Source organism: Jaculus jaculus, chromosome 9, assembly GCF_020740685.1.
Source record: "Jaculus jaculus isolate mJacJac1 chromosome 9, mJacJac1.mat.Y.cur, whole genome shotgun sequence".
Lineage (NCBI taxonomy): Eukaryota > Metazoa > Chordata > Mammalia > Rodentia > Dipodidae > Jaculus > Jaculus jaculus.
In genome coordinates this window covers 129947015-129957419 of record NC_059110.1, presented here as the reverse complement: position 1 = coordinate 129957419, position 10405 = coordinate 129947015, and the positions used below count along the sequence as shown (strand labels likewise).

Genomic DNA, 10405 nt, shown 5'->3' with positions numbered 1-10405 from the left:
ACCTAACCCTGTGTTTTCCCTGGAGCAGTGATTGTTTGCTGGTTGTCTGTGGTGACATTAGAGGACATACGACTGACACATGGAAGAGACGTCACTGTCTTTGGATCCAAGTTGTCCTGATTTTTTGAGAATGCTGCAACAAATTTCTCAAACTCCTACTATCTAGTTCACATACCATGCAGTTCCCTGTCACCTCAGTTCCTGTCAAAGGTTGCATGAAAAGTTTGCATACACAGAGTAGGTTTTTTATGAGAAGTTGAGAATGGCTCAAAATGAGCAAGTTGTAAGAACTTGGTAAGTTGAATGGAATGTTTTAGATTGTTGACGGCATTTTCAACAAACGGTCTATGTTTTTGCTAGTCAGAAAATAATGGAACACGAAAGCTAGATAAGCATATAGATATTCAGCATAATAATGATCAAGTTCAGTTACTTTCGTTTTGTAAATCCAGCAGTATTTTCGTTCTAGGTCATGCAGCCAAGGAAGTGGTGAGGTTAGAGTTGATGAACTCACCTTTCTAAGATGTTTGAAACATTCCAGCCTTTTATGCTTTTCTTTGAACGCCATTGTCTGAGTGTTTCTCTTCTGTTTCTCTGTGACCCCTTGTGCTTGCACAGGGTAAAACTAGAATAACAGTTGGTGGAGTGTGCAGCCATGTGCTAGCAAAAGACCCCTGTGGATAAGGAGGTCTCTGGAGGAAGGTTCCTCTGATAAAGAATGGGTTTTCTTCTTGTTCTCCTCTCCCTCGCCCCAACTCTCTTATTACAAAGCCCACATTGGCCTTGACCATCTCAATTGCTAAGGATTTACAGACATGAGCCGTTACACCCAGCATAATGTATTTCTTTTGTTTAGCTAAATATCATAAACATTAGCTAACAAATTTTATAAATTAGGCATGAGGTCTTAAAAAATCACTTGAGCACTTTGGACAAGGTCTGAACCACCAAACAGATTTTAGTTAATGTGTCAGGCTTAGTTCTTCACATCAGAGGCAGGGAGCGGTGCGTTTGGAAGGAATGGGAACCTGTGGGCTGACTCAGGTGAGTGAGGTGCCCGGGACGAGGCGTGCATCAGTGTGAATGGCAGTGAGATTGATGGGGAGACCCAAGAGCCGAGCAAATTGCGGTAGTTGGGAAATAGAGGCAGGAGGACCAGGTGTCCAAGGCCAGTCTTGGCTATATGACAAGTTTGAGGCCAACCTCAAACTATATGAGATGTTTCAAAAAGTAAAGAAAATATTAGTCAATTTTTGTCCTATCCTATCTGGACATCCTGAGGAAGTACATTTCTACATTTCTAGTTCTTTTTTCCCTTTAGTGACAGCTTTTCCCTGCTCCCCTCAGGTTCCTAGTGATTGAGCCTGTGGCTTTTTTGTTTGTTTGTTTGTTTTTGGTTTTTCAAGGTACTGTAGCCCAGGCTGACCTGGAATTCACTCTGTAGTCTCAGGGTGGTCTTGAACCCATGGCAATCCTCAGCCTACACATACATGCTGTCCTGACCAGGGCAAACACTTTGTTTTTCCCCGAGGCCCCCTTGTTGTTACTTGCTGTAGATTTGGCATACTTGGGGTTATTTCTGTTGATAATTATTGTTTTGGGAGACAGGGTCACATGTAACCGAGGTCGGCCTCGAACTCCTGATGTAGCCAAGAATGACCTGAAATTGTGGTCATCCCGCCTCTATTGCCTGAGCGCTGGGATTACAGGCCTGTGCCACCATGTCTAGTTTAGCGGCTCTCATTTACGCTAGGCAAACGCTCTGCCAAGTAAGCCTCACTCCTGTCCCCTCACTTGACACTATTCAGGTTAAAACACCCCTTTTTTGAGCAAATCTCTATTTGGCATCTTTTTTTTTTCTTTTTGAGAAGTTGCTGCAAGAGTGGTTAATAGAGATTGTTGTATTCAAATGGGGCCAGGAGATAGAATGTAAATAGAAGTCTGAATTTTTATGGGTGTGTGTGCACGCATGTGTGCATGCCCCATGTGCCCCATGTGCATGTGCACAAAGGCCAGGCAGAGGAAGATATTGGTGGGCATACCTGGCTTTATGGGGTGCTGGGGAGGGGGTGGAACTGAGGTCCTCATGCTTGTGTAGCGAGAGCCCTCACCCACTAAGCCGTCTCCCCATCTCTGTGAAGTCTGATTTGAACTAGTTACTTTGAGTTAACCATTTGCAGATGTTTTTTAAAGTCTGCTTGAGAGAAGCAAAGATGTTTCATTTGGATCAGGCATTATACTTTACTTGTAAGTACAGTAAGGGTCTGGAGGAAGCCAGGTATCCACTTGCTGTCCTTTTATTTGCTTTGTTACAGTTAAAACTCCTCTGGGAACAGGGTTTCCAGAACTTCCAAGCCTGACCCTTATTGAGGTTTCTCAGTGTACACAGATGAGAGTCTCCATCTCAATGCTGGGGTCTTCTGGGAAGACGAGGCCCCAGCAGCACACAGGAAAGTAGTGATCTCCATCCAAGGGTAAAGATCAGGTTCAGTGGGACCCACTTGCTGTTTGTAAGCACACATACCTCCTCCCTGAGCTTGTGATCGGCCTCCAGCGCTCCCAGCTGGCGTGAGGAAGTGCTGGCCTGCAGGCCAGTGTCCACTGCTGGCACCAGGTGTGTGTAGAGATCTCATGCTGGCGGCCCTCAGCCAGTCAGGTTAGCCTGGCCCGAGTCTGGGGCTGACTGCTGTGTGGGGCCGTCAGCTACGACGCTCTGCTCCCCGTGTGCCTCTATGCAGTTCCGCACTGTCCTCAGGATGATCTGGAGTCTGCGGTCCAGGGCCAGGAGGTGGGGTTCTATGAGGATGGGCGCGAGCTGGTCTCCTAGCAGCGACTCCCGCATCACGTCACTCAATCTGTAGTCATCCTGGGCCAACAGCTGCAGGTGGGAAAGTGTTTTCTTTTTTATCCTGACAAGACAAAGTCATCAGAACCAAGTAAGCAAATGTAAGGAAGGAACTTGTCAGTACTTGCTGTGTCCCCACAGCAGCTGCTGCCGCAGAAACTCCTGGAGCCTTCATTCCCAGTGTCTCCCCAAGCGCACTTCAGTGAGAACCGTGGAAAAGGGGAAGAACGGCAGACCACAGCCTTTGCCCAGCTGCCGTTGGTCAGGAGTGTGCCAACCCACTGCCGTGTGTCCCAAGGTGGTGTTGGGCTGTGCTGGCAGTGACTGCTGAAGAAGTTGTGACTGAAGTGACTGGATTTTTTTTTGAGGCAAGCCCAACAGACTGGCCTTTTTTTTTTTTTTTTTTTTTTTTTTTAAAGCAAGAGTGAGATCAAGAGAGAGAGAATTGCACACCAGGTTCTCCAGCCACTAAATGGAACGCCAGACTTGAGTGCCACCTTATGTGCATGTGTGACCTTGCTCACTTGTGTCACTGTGTCTCTGGCTTATGTAAGATCAGAAGAGTCAACTATGGGTCCTTAGGCTTTGCAGGCAAGTGCCTTAACCACTGAACCATCTCTGTAGCGCTGGAGTATCTTTTAAAAGGAAATAAAGAGCTGAGTGTGGTGGTGCCTGCCTTCAATCGCAGCACTTGGAAGGCAAAGGTGGGAGGATCGCTATGAGTTCAAAGCCACCCTGAGACTATGTAGTGAATTCCTGGTCAGCCTGGACTAGAGTCAGACCCTACCTCAGAAAACAAGCAAATAAACAAACAAACAAAAAACACTAATGGGAGACCTTGCAGTAGGTGAAATGGCAAAGCTGTCTCATCTCAAAAGACAACCTCCAAGTTGTTTGTTGCTAACTTCCTAATGTGTCTCTGTCACAATCTGAAATCAGCAGATGGCCATGAGGTATGACCATTTTGACTTCAGAGGTTTGATTTCTTTTTATACAAGAATCAGACCTGGACTCATGTGCAAGCGGTTTCATTACGTGATTACTGACCTAAGCAGCTACTGCCCATCTCCCTCAGGAGGAGTGAAGGGAGATGTTTAAATTAACTAGGGAGTTGATTAAGAATATTCATGCTCCGAATTTCCTACTGGTAATGAATAGGATGATTTTGTTAGCTGTGAGCCACGTTACTTCTCATTAGCCCTGGGGGCTGTGGCTGAGAGGACAGGCGCGCCTGGTGACAGTATTGGAGCGGTGTGGGAGGGGGTTAGACGTCCTCCAGCAAAGGACTCGCCAGAGTGTCAGCCTGACCCAGCTTGGTGGGGCTTTGATCAGGATTTTGCCTTAGATGGCCATAAAGTCACCATTTTTAAGAGCTTGCATGCACGCCAGGTAAAGCCGGGTTCTGCTGAGGGATTATCAAAGACTGCTAGGATCTGCAAAAGAGGGTGATTATCTGAGTGGGTTAATGATTAAAGTTGATGATTTAAAGGCTTAAAAGATAAAGGCTTAGAAGACGAGATCCTAATTTGTTTTATGCTGAAGGATGAGAAAGATGTTTCTGGGGAACATTGATGGCTGTGGTCTATCTAATGAGGCGATTCACATCATCCCACCTCCCGTCCTAGACCAGGGAAAGCTGATTAAGGCCCCCAGAGCTCGATTGCAAGAAGGAAGCAGTGTCTGAGACTGCCATTAGCCCTTGGTACTCGCTGCCTGAAAACTTACATGCAGCACTGTGAGAGAGGGGCAAGGATGGAGATCTCGTCATGGGAATGCCGCCCAAACCTAGGAGAAGAAAAAAGCTTCAGCAAACAGCATCCTTCCCACTCCCTTGGTTGTTCTTTGCGAATCGGTGGTTGGGGTAAAGTTACCAGTGACTGTGGCAGCCCCTTCTCAGCCAGAAGTCTCTATAAACTACCCCTGGCATCAGCCACTGAGGCTGAGTCCTGTTCACTTTCACCAGAATGGTATTAACCAATGAGAAGTCATGGAAAACCTCAGCCTAGTTCCCTAAAGTGCACGTGGTTGCTCTTACAGTGGTGGGGGGAGGGCATTGGCATTAGCCAATGACAAGGGGAAAAGACGAGGAGAAAGCGGCCAGACGGAGCTACACAGTGCTGGCCCACTTGGCACTGTCCTGCCCGAGCTGCGCCAGGGCACGGAGCTGCTGCATGGACACCAGTACTTACCCTCTGGCATTGTCAAGATGGATAAGGAACCCGTCATCCCCGAATTTGGTGAACATCTCATAATGGTGGCGGTCCATGTTTCCTGTGAAGGAAGGCAGAGCTCAGAGCCAAGACCTGCAGGCCAGGGGACAGAAACTTCCTGACCTCAGTTCTCCCCAGGGGACTCGAGGCCTGTCAACACCTAGATGGGAATCAACCCGGGCCACCAGCTGTGTTCTCATGGCTTCCACCCTGTCCCTCCCCCAGCCCTGGCCTGGGATTTCATTGTGCCTCTTGCACATACTGATGTTGGTCTTTCTCAGCACAGCCAGCCTCAGCCAGCCAACAGACACAGGTTCTCTTCCTGAAAGGACTGTGAGCCATTAACCTGCGCTGCTTACATCTGTCTGTGAGGTGGCTGCCCTTGAAACTATCCCCCCAGTCTTTCCTGGTCTCTGTGGTACCGGGAGGTGGAGTCTCTGGAGCTGGGCCCTTGCCTCTGGCCCTCCTCCTGCTCCATGTTCATTTCTCATTTCATCCCTGCTTTCCCCTCACCAGGTAGAAGGGGCATACAACTTAAATTTGATGCGGGGTGGCTGCTGTTCCTGCCTTACCAATGGCAGACCCCGCCACCCTAGCGCAGTTCTTTGTACGGACTAGTTCTTGCTAACTTTGTCCCTTTGAGCCTCTGCTGCTCCTGAGGCTGTTTGAGGTTAGGGCTATTCAGTTCCCTTGAGCCAGGCTGTAATTTTTGCCAAGGGCACAGGCAGTCCCAGGCAAATGAGAGGGAGAACTCACTTCTGCCAGGGGCCCTGAGCGGAGAACTTACCAATCAAGAAGTCAAAGATGGCCATGTCGATGACGTTGAGGAGCCGGTTGCTGCTGTTATATGGGTAGATCTGTTTCACTGTGTCACAGTAAAGGGGGTTGAGCTCCCACCTGAGGGGGAGAAGAAGTCCTGGGGCTGGAAAAGCCAAGGTGGCAAGGTGTTGGGGGCCCTCCCCACACCCTCCCCTTGTTCTCAAACCCTTTCCACTCTGATTCTGCCCTGGGCTAGCAACAGCTTCTCAGGATGCCAGCTGGGAGTTGGGTACCTCCAGCGAGCTCCTGGGCAAGAACATAGGAAGAAAGGCCGTGGTGGGAAGGTTCGAGCTTTTCACTTTGCAGGATGCTGAGTACATGGCTGGGATGCCAACGACGATAGGAAAGGCCCCAGGATGGGTGGAGGAAAGCTGGCAGCCTGTCCCGCGTCTGTTCCTTCCATATCCTTGTCAAGCCCCGTGGGCCCCAGCCCCAGCCATGCTCTCAGACCACGTGTGGCTCCCACAGGCTGTCCTCCATCCTTTCTGTCACATATGCTCTGCTCTCACAAAGTCCCTTAGGCTCTACCATGTCCTCCAGAAGTTTCTCTTTACTTCTCTCTCCACCAGGATCGTGGTGGTTTGACCATGGACCTGTTCCTTTAGTCAACGAATGCAGTATCCCGGCTATGTACTAGGAGGACACAGCCACGCGGGTCTTGGCTTTATGTCTCTCGTTTGGGACACCTGCTGTCCCGCTCCTGGCCCTTCATATGCTTTTCTGAGATAGGTCATTGCTCTGACTGCATGTCTGCCAGCTGCACCACACCGCACCAGACCACGCCACATGTGGAATTTCTGAGGGCAGAGCTCATGCCTTCTTTCTTTTGGGGTGGGGGGTAAGGTCTCACTCTAGCTAAAGCTGACACCTGGAATTCACTACGTAGTCTCAGGGTGGCCTCGAACTCATGGTGACCCTCCTACCTCTCCCTCCCGAGCGCTGGGATTAAAGGCGTGCGCCACCATGCCCGGCTCGTGCTTTCTGATTCTTTGTCACCTAGAACCTACTGGGCTCTTTATATTTAGACACATAATCTATAGGGACACAACATCTAGATCATCTGGTTCTAAGGTCAGTAAAAGGGTTGAGGCAGTTTTTAGGGTCCAACTATGGCCATTCTTAAGGACTGGGTTGTAGGATCTGGGCATGGCATTGTAGCCAGGGGGCCAACTCACTCCTCTTTTCCTGCCAGTGAGTAGGAGCGGATCCAAGGGTTGGGCACAGACAGCCTGGGGGCCAGGTTGAGGGACGGCAGGAAGGCAGAGAGGGAGCCCTCCAGCAGGTGCGGGTTGCCACAGACAGCATACTCGGTCTTGCACATGTATGGACACTTGGCAAAGAAGCATACGTTGTTGGCTGAAGAAGAGGGAGGAGAGAGAAACGGTAATGGAGGGCTTGTAGATGTGCCATTTTCCTTCCCCAAGAAATCCCTCAGGAGAAGGAAGGGAGATCCTGAATTCCCAGCTTGGTAAAAGGCAGAAGGAAACATTGTCTTTTCCTAGACATGCTACTAAACCCAATATTGTGGGTACCAGTTATCAAATGTCTTAGGGTACCCTATCCATATGATGGATGGAGCCTTCTTTGATATGCTTTGGTCCAAGGAGGCTAATATTGTAGCGTCAGCGTCCACAGAGGCCAGTCAGCATCTCACACACTTTGCTGTCTGTAACTCTTCAGGTGTGAGGCTCAAGCAGAACAAAGTGTTTGGAATGCTGGTGACACTGCGCTCCCACCCAACAATGTACATGCTAGTGATGAGGTGTGACTACGCCACTGCTGTATGGGACGGTGGACGAGCCGCCTTGCCATTTACTTAAGACCCAGAAAATGGTTCTTTCTGGCTCCCTACCTGGCGAGACGAAGAAGACACTCTGCAGGATTTCATTCTTGGTTACCTCTAGGATTTCCTTGGTGACGTTCACTAGCCTCCCCACTGTTGGGGGCACCCGTCGGAAATCCAGAATCCTGGAAGAGAGGAAGCTCTGTTTGGGTCCAAGGGATGGTCAGGGACTGGGGAGAAGCCTTGTCCCTGGACCAGCACATGCTGGAGCCAGCCTGGTGAGTCTGACTGTGTAGGTAGTGTGACTACTGAGGGTGTCTCTGCTGTGTGGCGCTAGCAGATTGTGCCCAGGGCAAATCCCAGCCTGAAGGTGTGCAGTAGGAATCCTTTCATAGAGCCTCCTGGGCAAACCCACCATCCAAACCATGTGTTTGGTCAGCGCTTCTCAGACTTGAGTGTGCATACCTTGTCACCAGAGTCTTGTCCAAATGAACAGTCTCATCCAGGGGAAGCATTTCTAAAGAGCCCTGGTGGGGGGGGGGGTGCCCATGATCTGAATGCACACACCATGCTTTGAGTAGCAATGGCTGAGCAATAGGGGTGGGACACTGGAAGTTTAGCCAGGTCTTTTCCTTTCCCAACATCACTGTGGTGCTCTGAATGCTCATGTGTTGGAATACTTAGATCCCAGCTGATGGTGCTGTCTGGGAAGGCTGTGGAATCTTTATGAGATGGAGCCTTGTGGAGGAAGTGAGTTACTAGGGGGTGGGCCTTGAGGTTTTATAGCCTGGCTCCACTTCCTGTTTGTCCCTGCTTCCTGCTTCTTGATAGAATATGACCACCTCTGCTTCCTGTTTCTGCCACCCAGCCCTCCCTGCTGGTGGCCGAATCCATCCCCTGAAACTGCAAGTCAGAGTAAGCCCTTCCCTTCCCTAAGCTGCTTCCTGGCACGTATTTTGTCACAACAATGAGTCAAGTAACTGATACACTCACTCCAAGACTCCTTGGGTAAATGGGAATGCGATTCTCATTTTGGTCACGTCTAAGGTGGCATTGTAAGCCTTATGGTTGTGTTTGTTTCCTTTATAAATTGATCATTTCATTACATTAAATGATCTGTGGTTTTTTTTTTCCACACGTGGGGTGGGAGGGAGGTATTGACTTGAAGAACCAGCAAGAGCAAATCCCAGGAAGTCCCTACCCCACTGTGTCTGCAGTGACCCCTCCCTGGGGGATTTGACCTTTGTAGTCAGTGACATCTCCAGGGGCCAGACCTACCTGTCTAGGTGAAAAGCTGCGACCTCAGCGTTGTGTCTCTGAAAGTCAATGAAATAGAAGAAGTCCTCAGGCGTCTCCTCATCTCGCTGCTGTCTGGAAGGAAGAAGGAATCACGCCCTGGACTGGGATTTCAGCAGTGAGCTCAGAAGAGAGCCCAGAGGTGTGACCAGCGGTGCGAAGGTAAGGAGGAGGAGAACCTTGTATTTAAGATCCTTTCCATGTGCATGGCCCTTGGGTCCCTGGGCTGGCTGGGAGGAGACACACAAGGTAGGAAGAGGCAGGCTTTCTGTAAGCCATTGTCGTGGAGGGACCACCATGTCAAGTTTCTTAAGAAGCTTTGCAGGGGGACAGTGGTCAGTTCTTTTTTTAAAAATATTTTATTTATGTATTTGTTTATCTGGGGGGGTGGGGGGAGAAAGAGAGAAAGAATGGGTGCACCAGGGCCTCCAGCCACTACCAGTGACCTCCATACAATATGCCACCTGTGCATCTGGTTTTGCATGGGTACTGGGGAAGTGAACCTGGGTCCTTTGGCTTTGCGGGTAAGTGCTTTAACTGCTAAACTATCTCTATAGCCCACCAGTGGTCAATTCTTAAAACAAACAAACAAACAAACAAACAAACAAACAAACAAACAGTGGTTTCAGGAGGAGGGGGGAAAAAGCATTCTTTTAAGCTGTAAAGGGGAGAGGGAACTTAGCAGGAGCAGAGGTGGCGCAGACCCAGATGCCTGAGGAAGAAGAAAGGTGGGGGGTGAGTCAGAACTTGGCACGATGAAACGTCATGTGATTGAGAGAAAGCATTGGAAGGTTCTCAATCTTAGGGCATTTTGGGAGAAATACATGAGACTGTCCCCTGAGAACCTCAGGTAGGTCTTGAGAATGAGGCTGGCATGGAGAATATCGATCCATAGGCATTTTCAAATCGTTAATGGATTCCTAAAAAGCCCCGGCTTGTCTGCGCCCGATGGGCCAGCTAGGTGTGACGTCAGGAAAGTGCCTTTCAACCATGAAGGCACCCTGGGCCGACTTCCGACCTCCAAATGACTTTGCCTTCGTGCTAACAGATGTGGAAGGGTGAGGATCCTGGCATAAGTTTGTAACCCAGTGTGGGACCGCTACGGAGGCTGGAAAAGCGATGTGATGTAAACAGACGCAGAGCCGCAGAGAGCCGGCAATAAGCCGTCCTCAGCACCGAGACAGTCCAGTGCGCTTTGCCAGAGGAGCACAAGTGAGTTCTACAAACCGCAGTGAGGCGCTGCCAAAAGTAGGGATTCTATTTCAGAGGGCCAGCTGGGTGTCTAGTTCAGCCCTCCAGGCCCGAGTCTGACCCACTTCTCATGGACGTGACTGGATTTGACGCCAGCAGCAACTGTCCCTGCCCCCGTTCTCACTCTAGTTCCCGAATTTCACTCAGTAGAACGTCTATCTCAGACATCTTTTGGGATTTTCTAAAATATCATTTCTTCAT

At 49.6% G+C, this 10405-nt stretch overlaps 1 protein-coding gene across 2 annotated transcripts in view; it reads right to left on the bottom strand.

Annotated features, from left to right (window-relative positions):
* Window positions 1–2216: 2216 nt before the first annotated feature.
* The window catches only part of Fam20a (FAM20A golgi associated secretory pathway pseudokinase), a 56925-nt gene continuing 48736 nt past the window's right edge, over window positions 2217–10405 (bottom strand). The window contains exons 5-11 of one of the 2 annotated variants that reach the window (XM_004655656.3): window positions 8936–9028; window positions 7727–7842; window positions 7050–7230; window positions 5843–5952; window positions 5035–5116; window positions 4571–4630; window positions 2217–2909 (exon numbers count right to left, since the gene is read on the bottom strand). In XM_004655656.3, coding sequence (XP_004655713.1) covers window positions 2645–2909; window positions 4571–4630; window positions 5035–5116; window positions 5843–5952; window positions 7050–7230; window positions 7727–7842; window positions 8936–9028 — 907 coding nt within the window. In that variant the 3' untranslated portion in view covers window positions 2217–2644. The remainder of the gene's footprint in view (window positions 2910–4570; window positions 4631–5034; window positions 5117–5842; window positions 5953–7049; window positions 7231–7726; window positions 7843–8935; window positions 9029–10405) is intronic. The other variant, XM_045158608.1, reaches the window with a different exon arrangement.